Raw genomic sequence first — 23,520 nt, forward strand, 5'->3', positions numbered from 1 at the left:
GGTCTAAATGCAGCAAGAGGGCCTTTATTTGACTTAGACTCTAATGATGGTCTTAGCCATGTAACGACAGTAAACACTGATTTGCGCACCTTGTCCAAAGGGTTGGGGATTTTAACTTGCGACATTGCCACATTAACATGCCCTGCTAGTCCAATGCTGATGACACTAGAGAGGATATCCGTGATTTCTTTATTCAATTCAATTCAATTCAATTCAAGTTTATTTGTATAGCGCTTTTTACAATACAAATCGTTACAAAGCAACTTTACAGAAAATTTATCCTTCCTTTTGCTCAGGTTATGATGTCAGCAGGTTAACTCGACATTTGTGGAGCCCTTCTATTCTTGTGTTAGGCTTAGATGGCCGAGTAGAAAATATTCAAGAGTAGAAGAGATTCATATTTCCATTTGATATCATCACTTTACCACAGAACTCTATCAGTTCTTTTTAAGGGCTTGATGGATGTTCTTGAATCAGTCAGAGCTAAAACTTTAAGGTAAAATGGATTGTGGGCAGTAAAATGTTTGGTGTAAATGTTGTTCTACATCTTCTCACAGCCAATATATCTCCAGCTCTTGTTGTTGTTTTTAAATTTTTGTCATAGCTTGTTTTCGCCTCTTGATCGGATTTTCGACTAGTGCCATCCTTTGTAAACAAAGAGTTTTGTTTTAATATACTTTGCAGCCTCTTTTGTCCTTCAGCTTTTATCAGCTTACCCGCACAGACTTATTAGGCCTTGAATGTACATGTCTGTGGGTCACCCCCCCCCCCCCTCCCGTCTCTGTTTGGGGGCACGAGAGGGTGTATAATATGGGTGTTTGTGCATGTGAGGGTGCAGCTGACTGGATTATCTGACCGAGTCTTTCCGCTGTCACTCATTTAATGGTTATTGCTGGGTTCTCATGGGAAAAGCGTACAGTTACACCAACACCTGTTTCTCTGTAAATGACTTCGTGACAAATCGTTTAAATACCATCAAAAAAAGAAACATTTTATGTATGTATGAATAAAAGAAATACAAATCTGTATTTAGGTTTTGTGCATTTATTTGTGTCAATGAAGTAATACATGCCGGTTTAAAATAGAAAATTCAGAAAAGAAAGAATATTTTTAAATATAAATATTTAAAATCTTTTTTACATCTTTAGAAAATCTTTTTTTTTTTTTAACTTGGCAATAATCAAAACAATACAAAACTTACAAAAGACCTTCAAATTGCTCTTCAACATAACAAAAGTACAAAGACGTGTCACCAAAAACTGACATCACATTTTTTTTTCTGGTGTGCATGCAAAAGCGTAGCTGTGATGAGAACATTTTTTTTCACAGTTATACTCTTCGGTGCACGTGAAGACTGTGAAAGAGGTCTTCCTTGTAAATCTAATGTGTATTGACAGCATGAATCACCTTCAAACACATAGAATGAAAGACACTTCTGGGAGAGAAAACACCACCCTGGTAATAACCAGGTCAGCCATTAAATATATACACACTATTGCACAATCTATTATTTCACCCAACATTTACTTCGTAGGTAGAATGAATCTTATACACTAAGAGTTCAAATAACACTGTAAATCTTCCATTGCAGCCCAAGGGCTGAATGCATTATATTTAAGGCTATACAAAATGCCAGCAATCCCCTATAAAGGGGAAAAAAAACAATAGAAATGTCATCTACCAATCAAATATTGACAGTTTCACTACAGGTTTAAAAGTGAGGCAATTAGAAAAGTTCAGCATTGTTGACCTGAGTGTCATTACAATTTGAGGTTAAATACAGTAAGAGCTTAAAAATCACTAATATTGTTTGATCAAATAAGCACGCTGTCAAAAACCCCTCCAACCATTCATTAACAGTCTTCGTAGTATTACTGTACATGAACACATTAGTACACACATTATTGTGGGCAGTGACAGCATTGTTTCACAGAACAATTGTGCGTTAAAGGTTGTTGCTAAGCTGCTACATGGCACTTGGACTAGATTCGTGTTGTATGTGCTGCTGCATGTGAACTTGATGTTCAGTGTCTACTGTCCTAGGGCTAATTTTACACAGTGTTCAGAGCCTATATGTTCTCTGCAAGCTTTCACTCAAGCTATGTATATGACACATGCCAAATGACTCCCTGCGGGGGTTAGCAATATATCTGGTCTACGAGTGGGAAGCCCAACTGCTCAAACTGCAAGCGTTGTTGGTGAGATAACATGTTACTGCATACATCTGACTTTATATAATCTAAAAGTTCTTCTCCTCAGCACAGGGTTTTGAGAGCCCCTGTGGCACAGATCAGAGTTTGCATATGGTAGGGAGTTGGAGACTCCACTTCCACCACACGCTCTGGCTTGAATGACAGCTGAATCCTGAAGGGGGACACCTTTTTCTTTAAAATCTGCCCGATGCCCATGGAAGGGAACTTGATGCGGTGCTGAGGGCTGTCTGGTTTATCGCTACCCCTGCTGTTAGGTAGGTTACCGCTTGACTCTGAGGAGCTCAAACGCTCTGAAGCAGGAGGACTTTTCTTGGCTTGAGGTTTGATGATGTGAACAGGTGGGCTGTCGGGTTCATTGTTTCCCATGCTGCTAGGTGGGCTACCGCTGGACACCGTGTAGCTCATCCACTCTGAAGCTTTCTTGGGTTGAGGTTTGACGATGACAGCAGGTATGCTTGGGATCGTGGCCTTCTTCAAGTACGAGCTATCGGGCTGAAAAGCAGACACATGTCGAGGTGGAGAGAGCTCTCCGTTGGTCAGCTTGTACCATGGTGATGGAGGACTGTCTTTGCTGGGTTCCTTGCTTGCGGAAGCCCAGGAATGAGCACCGAGGGAGGAAGGTGGGCGAGCGGGGACTTTGACAGCTTTTGGGGAATCTTTGGATCTATCTTTCTGGTCTGGTTGGGTCTCGGGTGTAGGATGGGTTGGGGTGGACTGTGGGGTTGGGTAAAGGGGGTGGATCTCCATGTACTCCAGAGAGGATGAGGTGATGCAGCCATCACGTCCTGAGTAAACATCTTTAAAACCTCCAGTCACAGCTTTCAGAAGACCTGAAAATGAGAGAGGAAAGAGTTTGATTGAGAAGAGATCCAACTCGTGTGTTATCTGTACAAGCAATTACTAAACAGTGGGCTGATATATTTTCTATTAATATTTACATTACTCTGTCATACAGAAAGTGAAAGTCTGCTGGGCTACAGAATGTCTTTTGAGGTTTAGCACTTGATATTTTAAATTGCTGGTTGTTTTGACTGTTCTTGTCTATAAAAGAAAAATGAGGCAAAACAACATAGGATCCAATTGATTTTGATTGTAAGGACAGACAGACAAACAAACAAACTGAGACATTTTTCAAAAGAAAGTAAATCTTACAGGTGAGGTGATGGTGAAGTATGTGATGGTGAGTAAACTCGAGTTTTTGTGGCTATCGATCTAAGAGAAAAAGTTAAGTACAAGTTAATGAACTATGTCCTCTATTATATTGAGTTGAAGCGTCTTTGAGGCTCTGAATACTTCAGTATAGTCACATGGCTTGGCAACCAACCAATCAAGTGAGTGGAACAGGTTTCTGTTTTCAGGTTTCTTACATGTGACTGGTGAAGTCATGATTAATGTTTAAAGGTCATTCCACCAGGAGGGAACATTTAATTTAAAAGTCTGTGAAAGTGACTTTGTGCTTCTTTGGGACGGCACAATAAAGCACCGTTCAATTGCAGAGGGCACATAAGTCTGAAGTAATGAATTTAGGTAAATGGGTACAGAGCCAGTGGTGGATTTGTAGGCAAACTTTTTGTACATTTTATAGTCTTAAATTTTGTGCAAGCAGCTATTTTATGTAGTATTTATTCTCATTCTCAGACAATTATTGTCACATCAGTTATGTGCATGTCTATGTTGTACTGTGTCTATAGTCTAGTTTCAGGCTCTCACCATTTCTCTGTTTCTTCTCTTTGGTGGGACCTTTGTTCACAGCGAGATACGCGGGCGTCTGCTTGGGTGGAATCGTAATCTTCTCAACGTGCTTCCTCCATTGAGTCTGGAACAGCTCACTCTTTTTCTCCTTCTCAATGTTGTACTGTTTCTCCTGTGAGAACCAGACAATGTTAAACTCATGAGAACGAACTGAAATGCTTAAAAGGCATGTGAATGTCATTGTTTTCTCTAACTTACCCTGTACTCTTTTGAGAGTCTCTTCATCTTGTTGCTGAGGAGGAAGTACACAGTCAGCGTGTGGCAAGCTTTGTTAGTGAGCACAGCGCTCAGAACTTCACTGTGTTTGTAGCCCATTTTCTCTGTCATGTGGAGCAGAACTGTGTGGTTGATCTCCTTAATGTGGATCCTGATAGTTACAACAAAATAGTTTAGGCCATAATAAGTCATAGAAGATCTAAGAGATGAGATTTGACTTTTGACCTGCAAACATATTAGGTGACTAACCTATTTAAGTAAGGAACTCCAGTATGAGGGTTTCCCAACTGCAGCCATGGGTCTGCCATCACTTGGTGGATGTTGGGTCTCTTGTCGGGGTCAGGCTCGAGAAGTTTCTTCAGCAGACGGGTGGCAGCTGTAAACACATACATGAAGAGGTGAGGCCTTTGAGCTATCTTTCTATCTTTCTTTTTATTATGAGATCAATCATGTAAGTGTAATGCAATGGAAAACAGAATGCAATTAATCATAATGTTTACTATATCTTATTCTTAAACAGATTTTATCTGGAATTCTGCTTGCATCATATCACTCAATGAAGAACAAAGATGAGATGACTCTTAGGCCATGTTCACATGTACATGGGTATTTTTATAAACCCAAGTTTTTCCTTCTTTCGTTAAAAAACAAACAAAAAAACTTGCATGTCCACATGAAAACGTAAACGCATGCTATGATCAGTGTTGCCAACTATTTTCAATGGAAAGTAGCTAAACCCTGCTTGAAAAGTAGCTAAATGTCGCTAAATGTCATTCATTAGCATACTGATGACATCATCATGTCGTATTTGCATTCTGAGTAAAGTCTGCACTTCAACGCTGTTGAGCTGTTTTTTCCACTAATCTGTGCTCATAAACCTCATAATCTGTTTTAATATATAAATATAAGCGCATGACAAGAATGATTGGTCAAAAACATTTTTCAAATTTAATACAAAAGAGAAGCTGGAAAGTGATTGGTCCATGGCAACACAACGTGCACATGCACATATTGTCAGCTGTTGTGCGTGTGTGGACATGGCCTTAAGGTACATACTATAGAAACACCTTACTTCTGTGGAAGGTTAATAATTAAATCTGTAAACAAATCTGAACAAAGCAAATCATTCCTTGTTACTAAAACAAGTTTTTCTTGTGGTTGAAAAAATGAGGCCACCACTTATCTGGCACGTTTGCAATGTGTTTATGAGCCGACGGAACTGCACTGAGAATTTTAAGTATGACTTCTTGAGTATGTTGTAATAAAAAAAATGCATTTAGCATTCAAAAGCATCATACTGGACTAAAAAACATGTAGTTTTACAAAGAGTGCATTCATTTTTAACATTTGGAGCATGATGCCCATAAAAACCTAATTGGTAGGAGGACAAAACTTATTTTTAGCATGTAATAGTTGCTTCTTGTTGTTTCAATGGGACCTTTGTGGTCCTGAAGAACATTTGGGAAACTCAGCAATGCAGTTCTCTCAATACCTGAAGAGATGGATGGAGGTAGGGGGTTCATATCCTTGTCCACCATCCTCTGATGCAGTGCTTTCAGGCTAAATGGCTCCACGGTGAATGGTAGGGTGCCGGCCAGCATAGCATACATGTTCACCCCTCTACATTGAAACACATACATAAAGTTAAATTCAGAAACATGTCCCAAATGCAAACTTGGAACACAGTGCTTCACATTTCCTGAACTCACATTGACCAGACATCCACTTTGGGCCCATATTTCTTTCTTGAGAGAAGCTCAGGGGCGGCGTATGCTGGGCTGCCACACTGTGTGCTGAAGGGATCAGAGTATCCCAGAATGCCCGCACAGTTACTAAGTCCAAAATCTGTATGGGAAAAAAGAGAGAGGGTATTTGCATGTACTTTCTCATAGAGGGACTGTTGTTCCTACTAGAAGGGGTGCAAAAGGGTTTATGGCTGCCCAGCACTAACCCTGTCTGTCACACACAGCTGCTAAATAAAAGCCATGCGTTTGTCAGCCGTCTCACAAAGAGGAGGTCATTTATTTTTAATGAGATACTGATTGCTCAATCAGTCTTCACCACATGCTAAAGATGAACACTTCCATGCCACTTCACTTTTGTGTCATTAGGAGTCATTGAGAGTTTGTGCTGTACTTTAAGTAGAATTTAAAAACCCTGTGTAATTTAGATCTCGGACAATACTTACCGATCAGCTTTATGTTGTCTTGTTCATCAAGGAGGAGATTTTCAATCTTTAAGTCTCTGTTGAAATTAAGACAGAAAATTTTATTTAAACAACCTTAATTTATCAAACCAGCTATATGAACTAAAACAAAGACACAATATTATCTGGAGTATCAACCTATGGTTTCTGCATAAATTCAAATTTTTTGTTTCTTTGGAAAGTCTTGCTTAAAGTTCCCTTTTTAATGACTTTACACTTCGTTTCTCACCTGTGAACTACTCCTGCCCTGTGCAGGTGCTCCACCGCCATGACTAGCTGGCGTACATATTTCTGGGCTTCTCTTTCTTCCAGCCTTTTCTTCTCATAAATATGATTCATGAGGTTTCCACCAGGGCAGAGCTCCATGACGAGATAGTAGCTGTTGTCCGTCTCCAGGATGTCCAGCAGTTGGGTGATGTTGGGGTGCCGGATCATCTGCTGAATATGTCCTTCACGACGCAAGTTCTTTGTGACATACGAGTCCTTTTTGGCCTTCTTCTTATCAATCACTTTTACTGCCACCTGTGGGGAATAAAAAAAAAAGATTTAGTAAATATATAAAATACAACTGGAGTGTTTAGAGGATGTACAGAATTATTCTAACAGCCCTGATCAGGTGAGGCAAGCCAGACTAAGACAGACAGGACTCTTATTTGCCTGTCTCCTCACGTCTCCAGGTTTGAATGTTCAACCCTGAGATCCTGTAGAGGACTTGGTGGGGGAGGGATAAGGACAAATGACCGATGTGTAGCCATTGGAACACCTCAAGCTGAAGGAGAAATCTCCAAATGGCCTTTAATACCACCCATTTGTCGACTAATGCTGTATAAACATTGAGCCAAACAAAGCCCCCCCCCCTTATATATATATATATATATATATATATATATATATATATATATATATATATATATAAAATAATTTGCATCATTTCAATGTTTTATTTTTGATTAAGGTGGGAGGAGAGGGTCTTTGTTCTTTATCAAACAGGATTTCTTTGTCCTGGGTTGAAAGTCCCTCTGTATGCTGTAACAATAGCCTTGATAAAAGAGCCCCCCGAGCATGACTCGAGGAGGGTTCAAGAGGTGACCTGCCGTGCAACCACAAATCATTAGGTACAAAAAGAAACAGTTGAGCAAACTGCTCATACATGGCCAATTGAGAAGATAATTGGATCAATTACGTCAACGGAAGTGCATGTCAAAAGACGTACTGAGAAAAAAGGGCAGAATCCCCTCCCTAAACAATTCCCTAAAATCCTAATCCGACATTTCTGGATCAAAGCACCCTGTTTTGCAAGCATTGTTGATGGGGGACATTTGTGGTCGATGGTTAAAGGGGGGTGGCGGGAGGACCCCCAAAGCCTCAGACTAACATGTTGTTTTTCTCTCTGGCAGACAAAGGCGGCGAGGGTGAAAGTGGGTTAGATATGCTCACAACATACATGGGGGAAGCATGTGCTGTCGCCCACCGATCGTGAGCCCCGCCCCACCCCGTCTGTTTTTCTAGGTGATGTCAGAGAACGAGAGCGAGGCAGGAGACAAGAGGAGCACGAGGCAGCCTCGCTTCTCTTTGTGATTGCTGGCGTTTGCATCATCGCCCGGGACAGACCTCTTCTCCTTCCCACAGCAACAGTGAAACGAGGCAAGAAGGCTGAACAAATCCCTAATATGCTAAGAAGGTATTTCAGGTCATTCACTGGAAGTGCAATCTACATTTGTTTTTCTACAGTGAATAGCAGCTCCACCCCATAGCATATCCTTCCAAGGAAGCCAGCAGCCAGTTCTAAAGAAAATCACACCCCACTCACAGAGATAGCATCATGCAGCATAAACAAAAAAATGAAAAACTATGAGTCATTATACGTATTTATCCATTCATTCTGAATGACTACACACTTTCTCTAGGGGGGGTCTAAGATTAATACAGACACCTGAATGCAAACAGGCTCAAGGATTGTCTCTGTTGCCTAATTTAATTTCCATGATGAGGAGCATGAGACCAGTGAGAAACAACTCAATCTGATAATCAGAGGATGGTGTTTCTGACATTCTTTGCACCCAAAGAAAACATCTACTGACGAGTATTCAGCTTTTAACCTAACAATGACAGTAAACATTTGTTTTAGAATTAATCACTGAATAACATATTACAATGCATTAAAGGCATGGTCCCTTGCCTGCCATTGACACTGAGGGGAGGGGAAGTCAGTTAACCAAAATGTATATTTAACTTGCAGTTTTCATATTCATACAATGTCAACAAATAGACGAACTTAGCTGTAGTATAAAAAAAACAGCATTGATGTATAGGCTGAATTTTAAACAGTTTGGACTTAAGTTGTGTTATTTTTTTCAACTAACAATTTCTTCTTCAGGCAATGGTATGGATAAATAGATAAACTAAATGCAGCAAATAACAAATGCAACAGTTGTGGTCTTGGATGGATTCAGACTAATGTATATTGACAGGATGATTTATGCTTTCGTCTTCGTTTGCTTATAGAATGAAATAAACACTTTTTATACCTGTAGGCTATATTGAAGAAACACTATCAATATGCGAGTTTACAGTGTTACTTAGATACAAGTAAGCTAACACTCGTCAAACACTGGATCTTCTCACCTTCTCGCCGGTGATCGCGTGAAGCCCCTCTCGCACTTTGGCGAACGATCCCTCTCCCAGCTTCCTCCCGATAAGATAATTCCCAACACTTTTCGTGTGGTAAAAGTTTCGGAGGATGTCAGCTTGAAGACCGCTGCTCAGAGACGAAGGAGGGCTGTTTTCTGTTCCTGCGGGAGCCAGGGGAGCTTTCACCCCCAAAATCCTCCCGCTGTCCGTCCCCATGTCTGTTCCTGCATCGGGCATCCCTGCGCCTGTTGAACAAAACCTGTTGTCCTCTGAATCTACTGTTACTGCTTACTATGAAGTCCTCTGTGAGAATGGGACATCTGAATCCCTGTCCCTAAACTAAACCCTGACACACGCACCACCTGTTTTGCTCAGCTGGCTGTCAATACGCAAACTATAAGATTGTGATAGTTTTTAGTCGTCATTGGATAATGAATAAAGCCACTCTCGGTCCTAATCTAAATCAAATGACCAAAACGTCCTGTTAACATGCGAATGTCTCCGTGTGATTAAGCGAAGTTCCTAGCACCTCACTGTATCTGAATGAGAAGTGAGTGTCTGACTGCCGACTCTCTCACATTTGTTGTTTGTAGTTAGTTTCTCTGCACGGGGTGGGGGCGTTTCTTATTTGCTAGAAAATCCCATCTCAGTCGCCGGGCTGAAATCTGATCCAATCAGTGATCGTACCGGAGCCAGAGGCTCCTCCCACCCCGGAGTTGTAAAATTAACCCCACCCCTCTCCCATGCTTACCTAGACAACAAAGGGCATGTTGCCGAGGGGTCAGATTCGCCGTGATACTTGATTTCTATCAGCTTTCCCCGGTGATGGTTTACGTAGACCGCTTTTGGCTGACCTATTGGTCGCGACTAAATTATCTATTGATTATTCATTGACACAGAGATGCTTATGCACACAAACACGTTTTATGCAGTGATGTCATGGCATATGTTTAAGTAATTTGCTAATGACATTTACCGCATTATATAGAATTACATTTTATTATTGTTATTATTTTCTAAACATTAAACTTTGTATTTTCCACATTTTACATAAATTCATCCTCATCCTTTTATCTTTTATTATCCCCTTATTTTTTATTACCTCACCGTGTTTGTATTCCTCATTGTCTATTTCAATAATTCAAGCACTTTATATTCTTGGCAATAATATAACAAATATGTCAAATAATGTAAAATAACCCAAGTGTGCCTCAGACTGTTTTTTTTTATGTAATTGAGCATGTTGCCAATTAAAGATTTTCCATGAAACACCTTATCCTATGAAATAATAATAGAAAGACACCAATGTCATTTTAAATCTTTCAAATAAATTCCCTAAATTGCATAATATTAATCATACAGTATCTTATACACGTCTTTTGTAAATGAGTGCTTTGGGTTTTATTCGTTCATCAGTTGTAGTCTCTCAGCGACGACTGTCCTGACATGATTAATAGACCGCCACAACAATGGAATATTTTTTTTTAATAAGACACACTATTGCGTCACCTCACCCCGGCTAGCCTGGTAGCTTGTTTACATTACCATGCGGTCATGAGACGAGCCATGAAAGAAGGTATGTAGGTCTATTGCGCCCTCTATCGGTAATATGATGTAAGACAAGTTATCTATCTATGCATTCTGCATTCTTTAAAGCTCATGTTCCCCAGTAGCAAGGGAATTTTATTTGTTTAAAGGTACATGAGGTGAAAGACCAGACTAGGATCAGAATAGCCTGTTGTCCTTAGCAGCCTTTGTATGCTATCAGACCTCTGTTTTGGATGCATTATGCATGAGCTGTTGCAATGAAATGTCAATAAATGGTAAGATCCTGGCCATCTTATTACCCTCTTTATTTAAATAAATATTTACCTGTAGCTATGGATCATTATATCATGCCACCGCTGACCTTTAGAGGGCGCACATTACTAGCTTCACGGCTTGATTCTGGTGTATTCGATTTCCATCCTTCTGCAGCCGGCTTGAGCTTCTTAGCTCGCTAAAGGTCCTCAAAGCTGTCTGGACATACTGCTGGACCCAGTTTCATATATTTCTGCTGCTCTCTGCCCTCGTTTGGTGAGTTGGTGACGTGCACATTCTCCGCATAATAATCATCGCTTCCCACTTTTAGCTAAATGAGTTCGTTTCTCTCAAAACTGAAAACACACCTGTTGTTACAAATAATGTCAATTTCCACGGACCTAATTAAATTAAATATACGCGTGTAAAAAAGTGTAGTCTAGCTGTGTTTGTGTGTGTTTTTGTTTTTTTAGAAATGTTATTTGTAGATGCTTACAACTAAATTTTATATTCTTCCCATCTCTCTTAGTGCCTTCTTGCAAAGCTTTTAACGACGGAATCTCACAAGTAAGAAGAAACATAGTATTTATCCATACTATGCATATAATATATGAATCTAAATAAAGCTCTGTGCGTTCCAAATAATTATCAGTATGGGGACTCGTGAGATTCACTTCTTGGTTCAAACTCAAGGCAGAGCAGAGCCCTGACAGACACCTGATTTACAGCCCATTAAAAAAATAAAAACCTTTTAATGCACTTAAGTCATCTCAGTAAATAGCTGACAACACGTTGAAAGCATTTTCACATTAACTCTTTAACCTTTGAAAGCTTATTCTGTCTTCTTTGTTAAATAAGGGCTTTTTTTTTTTTTTTTTTTTTTAGCAATTATGCATTATGTGGGTGGGTGTTTGCATGATTATATAATTTATGAAGACAGAAATTTGTATAATTACATAGGTATAACACTGCTATAAAAACATAAACATGATTCACAATTATTAATTATTTAAAGGGGTCATATGACTGGGAACATTATTTTGTGTATTTGATGTTTAATCCAATGAGTTTATGCGGTTTAAAGTAAAAAAACCCACATTATTTCCCACATAATGTACATCTATGCCTCGCCTTTCTGAAATGTGTCAATTTTTACAAAGCTCATTGTTCTGAAAAGCAAGGTGTACACTGATTGGCCGAAGATCTCAAGCATGTGACGAAAATGTTATGCCCCTTACCATACTGTGATGCTGTGTGTCCTGAGGCAAAAACAATAAAAGCCATTATAAATGAGTCATTTGTTGTATCCAGTGGGGACATAATTACTGATTATAATGACTTGTATTGTCTTTTTTAAACGTAAAACCATTTCTACATTTGTGATTGCAAAACTAGCGTTTGAATAGTCAGTGGCAAATTCTTTAAATATAAAGACGTACTTACAGAGTGTGAGTCAGAAGCACCAAACTGTACTTACAAAGTTGAAATTGCCCCACTTTACAGAAACAGACACCGGCATTGTAGGCTACTCTCCCAGGAAACAGTCCTCGTCCTCCGTAAAAATGCATTGCCTACATCTGAATATTTGGGTTGAGCTGTTCAGGAACAGTGTTGTAAATACAACTTAACCACTGATTTCTAGTTGTGTGCTTATTTGGAAGGTCAAACAAAGTAGTTTTGCTTTCTCAACAGAACACACATCATCTCCACAATATGACAGCAGTGGCAACAGCAAGAATAAAAGTTAAGCCTTCTTTCTTTGTGTGAACATTTGGGCAGTGTTATGCAAATCTTTCCACATTGTGACTTAAACATTTGGGGGCGTGTTATAATGAGCCGCCTTAACCTTTATAAAGAATATCTCTTTGGATTTGAGACTTTAGTCTTTGTAACTTAACAGATCTTCTTTATACACCATGAGCTTTTAACACTCAAAAGAGAAAGGAAAAATTTAAATCGCATCATATGACCCCTTTAATAATTAAAATAGCTGAGACCATACTAAATAATGTTTTATTAAAAATGTCAAAAGTTTTTTGTGAGGGGTAGGTTTAGGAGTAAGGGGATATTGTAGGGCACGGGTTAGTCAACTACGTTCCTGAAGGGCCTGTGATCTTCATAGTTTACTTCCAAACCTTATCCAACACACCTGTTCATTATTTTGAAATAGTCCTGAATACTTTGATTAGCTTGATGAGTTAAAACCAACAGGTGTGTGTGGCTGTGTACAGAATGCATGTACATTATTAGAGTTTAACTGAATGAAACATTTATGCTTCATATTGTCTCTCACAGAAACAAGTTAGAAGTGATCTACAAATTTTTGACCAATTTACTGCTGAGTGGCTTCTTCTTTCCGATTATTGTGCAATAATCACATTTAATAATCACGTGCAATAATCAGAATTACATGTAATTATAGTAGGATGTAATTACCTGCATTTACACCAATTTGATCAAATTGAGGCATATGAAAAATTTATTGACTCTGCTAGGCGCTATGAAGTCAGTTTTTTCCTCCCTTTTCTCATCTTCTTTGGTAGAGGTGTGGGATGTGGTTTTTGTGATACGGAGCCTAAAAAACTCATATCACACCCACAGGGCTGAACAATGAAGAACAGCGCTTCCCCATCAGGCTCAAACCTTAAAGCACTTAGTTTTACATTGTACTGTATATAAAAGTAAATCTGTAAAATGCAGTTTTGGTTTCATTTAGCAAACTTAATTTTTTTTAAATGCTTTGGTAAAGATATGACTATGTTCCTTATTAATTATTTATATTGCAGTAATTTTAATGTTATTATTATTTGTTTTTATCAAGATGTTAGATATACAATGCAAAATGATAATCTTGAATTTCAATTTCTTGATTTACCAAAAAAAAAGTGTATTGATCTTTTGCCACATAAAAGTCAAGACTAAATTATGCCTGCTCAGATCCATCTCAGACTCCCATGTGTCAAAGTATAGCTGTAATAGCTGTGGAAATGAATTGATGTCACCAGTAAGTAGCAGTGAAAAGACACTTGTAGTAATCGGCACTTAATAAGCACTTCAGTGCCATCTTTGCAGTGTACAATATAATTAAAACCTTTATGTTTATGGTTTATGTTTATCAGATTCCTGATTTTCTGGCCACGTGATGGCACTGTTGTTTCAGTCCTAAAATAGTCCTCAATGGGATGAAGGTCTGGGCAGTTTCCTGGTCATAGGCCCAAAATGTCAATGTTTTGTTCCTCGAGTCACTTAATTATCACGTTTGCTTTATGGCAAGGTCCTTCATCGTGCTGGAAAAGGCATTGTTCATTACCAAACTGTTCTTGGATGGTTGGGAGCAGTTGCTCTTTGAGGTTGTTTTTGCACAGTTCTTTATTCATCGTGTTCTTATGCAAAATTGTGACAGCTCAATCCCTTGGTCGAGAAGCAACCCCACACATGAATGGTTTCAGGATGCTTTACTGTTGGCATGACACAGGACTGATGGAAGCGCTTAGATTTTCTTCTCCGGACAAGCTTTATTCCAGATGCCCCAAACTATCTTAGTCAGCATGTCAGAGTGATCTCTAGCCTTGTCCTCATCAACACTCTCATCTGTGTTAATGAGAGAATCACTGACATGATGCCAGCTGGTCCTTTTGTGGCAAGGCTGTAATTTAGTGGAAATGTTTTTGGGATAAAGTTCATTTTCATGGCGAAGAGGGACTTTGAAATTAATTGCAATTCATTTGATCACTCTTTATAACATTCTGGAGTATATGCAAATTTCCATTATAAAAACAGGCAGAAGACTTTGTGAAAATTAATATTTGTGTCATTCTCAACACTTTTGGCCACGGCTGTAGTTAATTTGGAATAATCCTCTATGGGCTGGAAATGTTTGTTTACTTGAACAGCTTTAATTTGATTTAATTAATCATCGCAAAGTAAGTGGATGAAATATAGCATAATTGTTTAATTCAGTAAGTTTCCCCCAAACCTGAAATGTAATAATCTACAACTTTAGTAGTAATTAATATTGAAATATTTGGTTTAACTTAAATGCTCTTTAATGTGATATGCTGTTTGTATTTTTTCTTGCAGTTCTGTATAAAAATAAAGTGCTCAGACAGTAATACACATACGCATGGCTTTAAGTCACAAAATATACATCGGAATATCATGAAACCATCTTCCTTGATTTCACAATACTCAATTTATGATTGTAAACTAAGTTTGGCATTTTTAGAAGATGTATCTGTGCTGAATTGTACAAAAATATATCACAACAATCCTATGTTAAAGGCACTATCTGAAACCTTTTTTTTTCAACGTCTCTCTCTCTTAATAAATTATAAAGTAAGATATATCAAAACAGTGTATTTCAGCTTGACAAAGCCTTAAAGTTTATGTAGAACATATGTATTTATAACTGTTATACTCAATAAAGAGCTATAATGTATTAAGAATTAGAATTTAAAGGAATACAATTACAGACAGATAGACAGACTTCTATTGTAAAAACATATTTGCAAAAAGTGCTATTGATACCAGAGCCTTAGGTAAGGATTTTTTTGTTATGCCTTATATTTTCTCAGGTGAGGTCGTTTCAGGTTTGTTTATCTTGACATTTATTTTTTCATCAAGATTTCTTTGGAGGATTGGAGCTGTTGACAGGAAGGTGCTAACACTTCAGTTTGCATCTCAGTGCTACAGCATGAGGAACATGTTTCCCAAACATCACCCTGTCTGAAATATCAGCCCTGCTCATTAACCACCATGTGCTGGGGCGAGAACCTATGATAAGTAAAAGCCCTATGACTGGATGTGACTTGGCAGTAGAAACCACTTCTGGGAAGTGTTTCCCGTGCATAAATTCAAAAGGCCTGACTTCTTTCCTCATTGTTTTCTTTCTCTTCAGGTTCTGTCATAATCATCTTCAGGCTTTTGGCAGTATAACTGGCACTTTAGGCAACAACACTACTTTTGTCACTCTTTAAAAAATACAGCTGTCTGGGAGCCTTCAAAGATCAGAATAAAAAAGATTACCATGTAACAATGACATTCAGGTGTCATTCATTAACTCAAATCCTCATGAAGTAGATTTCAGCATTAGAGATTTAAATTTAACTTAAACTTTTTAAGTGTTCTTCAGTATGTTTTGAAATATAGTCTCTTTCTTATGCTAAGGGTGATGTGTGCATTTTTTGCTGCACCTTAATAATGCAGAGACAGCTATAAGTAAGCCATCCGTAGGTTGAGTTGCATCAAAAAAGGAAAAAGGAGCTTAAACATTGCTCTGGAAACCTGTTTGTAAACAATGCTTCATTCACATGCTTAAAAAAACTTTTGTTTTTACTGGTATTCATAATGGAACACTTTGCATTATTTGACAATTTTGCTGCAGATGCTCTCAGACAAGACAGAATTCTCGAGAGTGAGAGGAGTGAATAGTGAGGTTGCACAATATGTTCTAATATGGAAGTGATTTTGCCATATTTTATGCAACAGATTAGTTATGGGCACATGCTCGCTCACTCAAACAACAATAATAATCCAGATTCATGTACATTTGAGTGAGCTGGCTAAGGACAAATTTTTAATTCCACAAATTGTTCAGCATCAAATAGCAATCACTACATCCACCACAAATCAGACCACAAAATAGAAAATTCACCTATAGACATTAATGGGAGACTATAAAAAATCTATATTTTTTGTTACATAATTTATAAAAAAATTGTCAAAATGTTACAATGCAGATAACACAAAAATTGAAGGGGTCACCACTACCACGCCCACGATGGAGGTAAAACACACACAAAAAAAAAAATTCTGGAAAGATCTGTACCTACTACCTATGTAGAAATGGCATGTAAGCCATTGAGTACTGCTCTAGAGCCATCTAGGCTCTAAAACTTCATGTTTTTTATTTTATTTTAAAAGTGTTTATTTTTAAATAGATTTTGCATTAAATTGTGGCATATTGGCCATTTGATCAACAAGAAATTCAATTAGGAATTCTAAACATTAGGACCTAATAAAAAGCTATTTTTGTAAAAAAAAAAGAAAAAGAAAAAAAGCTTTTTATATAAATTAAAATAATAAATCCTCCAAAAATGGCACAAATGTGGAGTAAAAACATTAATAAATGGAGTTAAATTACATTTGTAAAAAAAATATTTTGTTACAAAATTACAGTTTTTTGCCTTGGGTCTGTGAGACCCCAAACAGCCCGAGTATCCACCCCAAACCAACAGTGCATAAGGGTTAAACATTTAACCTAGATAAATGTGTGCTGTTAGGTGTATATCCAGTTGTTTGTAAAGAGAGTGGAAGCTAACGTTTTCTGTGCAGGAAACATCAATAACAGAATCACTTACATTTTTATTCTTAATAACAGTGAAAATAACTTAAAATACGCCGTAATCTTTGCTCTCAAATGTAAGAGTAATCAATCATTCAAAACTGTAAAGGGTCTACTTTTATTTGTGTGCACTCACAATATCAACAAAACGCTGTGCTTTTGTAAAATAAAGAAAACAAACTTGAATCTTGAGTAGGAGCGCTTCACAAAAGCTAGTCGAAACTCAGCATATACTTGCTTCACAGACATGTTAAATACATATATTTATAGAAATATTCAAATTACTTCTTTAAAATGAAATAATTAAAATCAAAAACTAAAACTCCTTCATTATGTGATTTGTAAAGATTCATTTCTCAAGACATGTCCAATGAGGAGATGGCGAGTCAGGATCGTCAATTTCATTTTCTGACAATTATTATTTATTTTTTTTTTGCATATGGGCCCAAAGCTGACTTGCTATGCCACTGGTGACTACTAATTGGAATCTGCATTTATCAATGCCTAGATATGGATAGTTTACACCTTTTTTGGGATAGATGGTAATTTGTATGAAAGACTCTGGAAAATGGCACACCCTCTACAGTAAGCAACATATCTCTAAACTCTTAGGATCTTCATTACCTTTTAGTCTACTACTTGTATTGAGACCACCATTGCACCTGTACCAGAGACAATTCAATGATACCAAACATGACTGTGAATATCACTTGCATTCACGTCAAATGTTATATTTAGCTGTTTATCATTCAGAGTGAGCCGAGTGAAAGGAAGGATAGGTGAGGGGAAGGAAGTGGATGAAAAGGAACAATGTATAAGTGAGAAAGGAGTTTCCCCGCATCTTCTTTCATTGAGTTATGGGAACAGATGTCTGAATGTTAATACACTGTTTTATTGTTCGTATCTCAGAAGATCAAAGTGTCTCAGGTTCTTCAAGTCTTACAGGGCTATAATTTTTGAAATTCTTTTGGAATGCATAAATTACACACATCATCTTTACTCATCTCAACTCCCAAATGCTGAATTTTTGATCTTCCATCTGTTTAATTTTCCAGCACATTCTGAATAACCTCAAACTCTCTGCTATCACATTCATCATTGAAATGTTTTGGTGTTCCAAGTACATTTGGTACATAGAGGTACACTCTGGCGTCCCGTTACTCCTACCTTTTCTCATTTAAAATGGGCATTCCTTGACCTTTCTCCGTAAAGGTCAATGTGAAGTTCAAACAAGTGTAGTAGAGCCATAATCCCAACTTCTGAAATGCTAGAAGTTACTTTTGATGTCATTTGGAGTTATTAATGTTTACTTAAAAATATTTTATATAAGACTTCATATCATTTTAATTGAAATGTTTAAATTGAATTTTTCAATATTTTGAAATATCTGTTTCAACATAATGTTCATTTTTGAATCATGTGTTCCTTTAATATTTTGTTTAAGTGTGAATCCATGCATATCAGTGCATCTCAATTGTTAAATGTTTAGCTTTCAATTCTGACACCTGCATGAAGGCCTGTTTTCTGCCTTAGTCTATGTCTCCTGTTATAGAATGCATTGAGTTATGAATAAGACTGAGACCAAAACCTTTAAATGGGTGTCGTTCATTTGAGTTGTTACCAGATTCTGTGCTGTATAGCAGAGTTTACCAGATGTTGTGCTCATTCACACAAATTGTCAGGCTATGATGGGAAGTGCAGCATTCTTCTGGCACTGCCACGGTAAATCTCAAAAATATACACAACAAAGAATGTACTGCACCTCTCGACATGTCAGAATTACAAGTGTTGATTCAAGAAGTTGTCTTATTAAACACATTTTATGCATCTGTTTTTATTGTCTTCAGCTTTGACTCACTATACTGTGAAACATCTTCATGGTTTGTGTTTTTGGAAGAAGAGACCAGCATGAACTTATACAACCTTCTGCAGGTGCTAAGCAAATTCAAGACAAGAAAGGTGAGCTGCAGACTTTTCAGTCTTTCAGTTGTTGCAAAAGTTATATATGAAGATTTCATGGCTTGTTTACTGTGGCTCTCTTATAGCAACAATCGTTGTATTTGAATCAGGAAAACTAAGAGAGCATGTCACTGATTGAGTTGACTGACTGATCATAAATTATGTCACTGAGACTGGGTGTGCAAAAGTCCTAGAAAGCAGCTGAAAGTGTTGTCCTTGTTTACTTTCTCGACCAAATGTACTTTTCACTCTGTGGACACGCAACACTTAAACTTCTCTGTCACTTTAAATTCAGACATCCCATCATAAGAAGCTGCAAGGAAGCCCTTAAGGGCCTATCCTCTCATAAATTGTTCTTAATTATGTGAAATGTTACCTGTACTGTTTTTTTTCCTTAAGAGACCCAAACATAATGTTAGTTAAATTATGGGAGGGCATTACAGATTTGGATTTTACGTGCAACTGCTTGGATCTTGCACACAAATTAAGCAGGATTGGCTGTTCTGTCCTCCCTGTTTAAACATTTTTTTGACTTTCATCGCCACTGAACTGAAAACAAACTTTTATACCACAACATCTTGGATATTGCTATATAGGCCTACTCCTGAACTAACATTCCCTGGAGAACAAGTAGATAGGTCAACACAAAACATAAAAACTCCTGCGGACTTGAAACAGCACTTTGCAAAAAAAATAACTCTTACCCCAGTGTCTTTTCTCCATAGAAGTGGTTTCTGGGCAGACCCCTCCATGATGATGAAGCAACAATTATCCACCACTATGCTTTCTCAGAGGACCCCTACAGCTTCACTTATCCTGACTTCATTGCTGGCTGGGCCCTCAGTTGCCCCGTGGCTAAGCGGTCAGATTTCATCTCTGTGCTTCTTGCGTACCTCTGCTGTAGACTGTTGCTTTGCACTTTTAATACAGATATCATTTGATCTGGTATCTCAGAACTGCAGAACGTGTGAATTATGAGCCGCCCAAATCAGATTTCACAACTGACCTTCAACATGACGTGAGAAAGAGCTCAAGATATTTAAGTGTAATGTACAAATGCCCTAGAGATATCTGTTGGTTTGGCAAATATTCATTATCTTCCAGTGGAAGTGCTTGGGGTTTTACAATAAACATGAATATTTGTAATGGAAATTGCTCTAATGCACCCGTTACAAAGCATCTTTAAAAAAATATCATTTTCCAAAATAACCCAGACACAGACTCTTTACCTCTTTCCAGATGTATCGTCTTATCTCTTCTGAGCTAATATAATGCACTTTCTCTATAGTCTCCTTTGGTGTCACATCTCAATTCAAAGTGTCTGGCATCTCCTGTTGAAATAATGCGCCATCTGCCTACGGGAATATCTGTGTATATATTAATCCTCATTGATTTCACACAGGAGCTGTCATCATTAAAGGGTTTAGAATTTTTTGACGTTGAAAGACGGTCTCTCTCCTTTTCTCTTGCCATGACTTCTCTCCCTCACTGATAAAAATGAGACCGTATGTTCCAGAGAGAACTCTCAGTGCTACTTTTGTGATTTCTATTGATGCAGTACTCTTAAGAGTCTGCTCAGAACCCTCTGGTCTTACCAACTGGCATCTGTCTTGTTCTTAAAGGTATAGTTCTCCCAAAATGAAAATCCTGTTGTCATTTACTTACTGGTCAAGTCTTTCCAAATCCGTCCAATTCTTCTCTTCCATAGACCACAAAAAGATGATGTTTAGCAGAACGTTCATGTTGCTCTTTTCAAATCAATGGAAGTAAATAGTGACCAGAAGCTCACAAGTTCCATAAAGCCACTATAAAACATTACAACAGTTCCTTAATTAATTATTCCTTGCAAATCTGTTATTTAAATTATAGGTATACAGGTGCATATTACTGTGACTCTTAATTTTAGGGTGAACTATTTGTTTGCAAGATACTCTCTCTTTCCTTGATTTCTGAAGTGCTTAGTTCTTTGTTTATTTTAACTTTGTTTCTTAAGTGCAACATTTAATAGTCATTGATTCCTAGAAGAAGTCATGCTTTGCTTCTTTTGGTGATGTTTCAGATTTCCCTTTATATTTGGGAGGAAGGGAGAGGTCCTGCTTTGACTGCGGTGAACGAGTTTTGCTCAGAGCTACACAGCTTGTCCTCTACAGGAGATTGTGCTACGTCCATCAACACCTTGTCTGCATGTGTAAGTACTAGAAATGCTAACGGACCTCACCAATTGTTCAGAGAGATTTATACAAGCTCTCAGCCATGTAAATTAATGAAACTATGACAAATCGTTCTGTTCAGAAGAGACTGCCAAGAGAAAGTCAAGGCGTATTAATATCTCACAGTCACTAATGCCCTAATAAATGACAATCTTCAAATGTGAACGCCAAATTCCTGCTTGTGGCTTTTCACACATGCTGTTCTTGTGATAATCAAAGGCCTATAAGTTCAGATTCCTCGAAATAAGCCACCTTATACTAAGTGTCCTCTCAAAGCTGACACACAGACATTCTGTAATAACTTAATGGTCCTAAGTCCTATACTACATCTTAAAGTTGGAACAAGAGGTACTTTGGTTTTGACCCAAATACTGTAATTCCCAGAGTGGTAGCAGACACCTAACTGCTTTAAATATCTGTTATGTTCTTCATAGGGAAACCCTGACGTCTTTGTTGCTGTTAAAACATGTCAAAGATTTCATGGAGATAGACGTGGGTGTAGTCAGCCTGTTCTCCAGAAATAGATAAAGACAGTGATTTGATCATAACTAACCAAACTTTAAAGGTGAAGTCAGGGCTTTTTAGGTAACAAACTTATAATGACCAGTACTTTATTTATACATTTTGTTCAATGTTAATTTTTGCATCTAACAATATATTCAATATAACAATATAACAATATAGTAAAACTATAGTTGTAAATGTTACCATGAGGTATTGCGTTTAGTTAACATTATTAATTATGCCGAATCTTAAAATAAATGATTTTTTATTGAGTTGATGGTTATTATGCAGAAATTACACACTTCACCTCTGCTTTTTCATTGTCATTAAATCTTTGCTTCTTATAAATATCTATGACTGCATGTTTTATTTATCGTAGCTTTTAATTAGTTTAGATTTATGAGGGGTTGGATCCTTCAGTCTTAAAAAAAAAGTAAAGCCTGCAAATCAGCAAAAGGGCCCACCGAGACATGCTTTACAGATAGAAAATAATAAAAGGGAATAATTACAATAATTTCCATCATAGCTTTTCAGAAACATTGTACTCACAAAGACAGTTCTCCCCCAAGTCCCCTTCTTTAGTCTCTCTATACTGTATAATATGACAGGTATTATTGCTTTTTTATATTCCAGGAGAGATTCCATTTTGCCGCTGGTCAGCCGTAATTGCACCGATTTGCATGATTATGTTCAGAGTTTGATTTTATCAAACTTTCCAGGCAGCATTTAATGCTACAACATTTTGTGTGTGGCTACAAAGATCATAACTATCAGTGTTGGTAAAACATCTGCAAATTTACAGCAGGATATATTTTTTGTGAAGTTAACCTCATATGATTTATTGATTTTTATCTTCTTTTTGCCCTTTCAGATGGATATTATAATCTCAAATGTAATGCTATCTTAAACTGTATGCTCAAATGTATCTTCATAGTTCCTTTAGTTAAACAAACTTATTTGTATTGTTTTCTTTGCATGGATGGATTCCTTGGGTTGTAGAAAGATTTGTAGGCAGTCGTAAAACTACAAGGTGCCTCTCAGTAAGAGAATTTAATGCTGGTATTTCCATTATCAGGTTTTTACTGGTTTGATGTTTTAAGAACATTGCAACTGACAAGTTTAGGACAATGCTACATAGAGGAGTAAAAAGGAGACTTTTATAGAGGTCACTTCTTAAAAGGATTACTTTTAAATGAAGTATATAAAATCTCTTTATCTCTTTAAATGGAAAAAAATGTGATGTAAACAGGGTTGATGGATAACATTGGTATACGTGTTCAAGTTTTCAAGTTTTCATTTTTTTAAATTAATCTGTCAACTAAAAATGTATTGCTTTTATTTTAATATATTGTGTTTTCATGCCAATATAGCAGTTAAATTTTGTACTGGGAACTCGGAATTTCCAACTTCCGAGTACAAATGGAATTCAGCATATGTAATAACCAACATGCTAAAAAACCCTTAGATCCCCATTAACATTAAAAACACTCTGAACCTGCAGGTGGCCGGGTACGAGTGAACTGCTAAATATTTGATGTAATGCATGTAATAATATTTAAGTTGAATATTTAAGTTAATAGTTAAACTTTATTTAATTTCTATATTTTTTCTACTTGCTGAAGGGCTCAGGTAAATATATGACATTTATTATAATGGGTTTATGTGAAGATTGTTTTAAGTTCACTT

General features: G+C 37.3%; 1 protein-coding gene and 1 pseudogene across 1 annotated transcript; one reads left to right on the top strand and one right to left on the bottom strand.

The window, feature by feature from the left end:
* Positions 1-1,028: 1,028 nt before the first annotated feature.
* Positions 1,029-10,017, bottom strand: LOC132127336 (hormonally up-regulated neu tumor-associated kinase homolog A-like). Its single transcript, XM_059539142.1, has 9 exons — positions 9,013-10,017; positions 6,617-6,909; positions 6,370-6,425; positions 5,891-6,026; positions 5,674-5,801; positions 4,431-4,557; positions 4,164-4,332; positions 3,924-4,077; positions 1,029-3,043 (listed from the first exon to the last, which is right to left on the bottom strand). The coding sequence occupies exons 1-9, from the start codon at positions 9,253-9,255 to the stop codon at positions 2,256-2,258; spliced, it is 2,094 nt and encodes a 697-aa protein (XP_059395125.1). The 5' UTR covers positions 9,256-10,017; the 3' UTR covers positions 1,029-2,255.
* A 555-nt stretch (positions 10,018-10,572) lies between these two features.
* On the top strand, positions 10,573-22,925 carry LOC132126951 (beta-1,3-glucosyltransferase-like; annotated as a pseudogene).
* Positions 22,926-23,520: the final 595 nt, after the last annotated feature.

This window comes from Carassius carassius, chromosome 45, assembly GCF_963082965.1.
Source record: "Carassius carassius chromosome 45, fCarCar2.1, whole genome shotgun sequence".
NCBI lineage: Eukaryota > Metazoa > Chordata > Actinopteri > Cypriniformes > Cyprinidae > Carassius > Carassius carassius.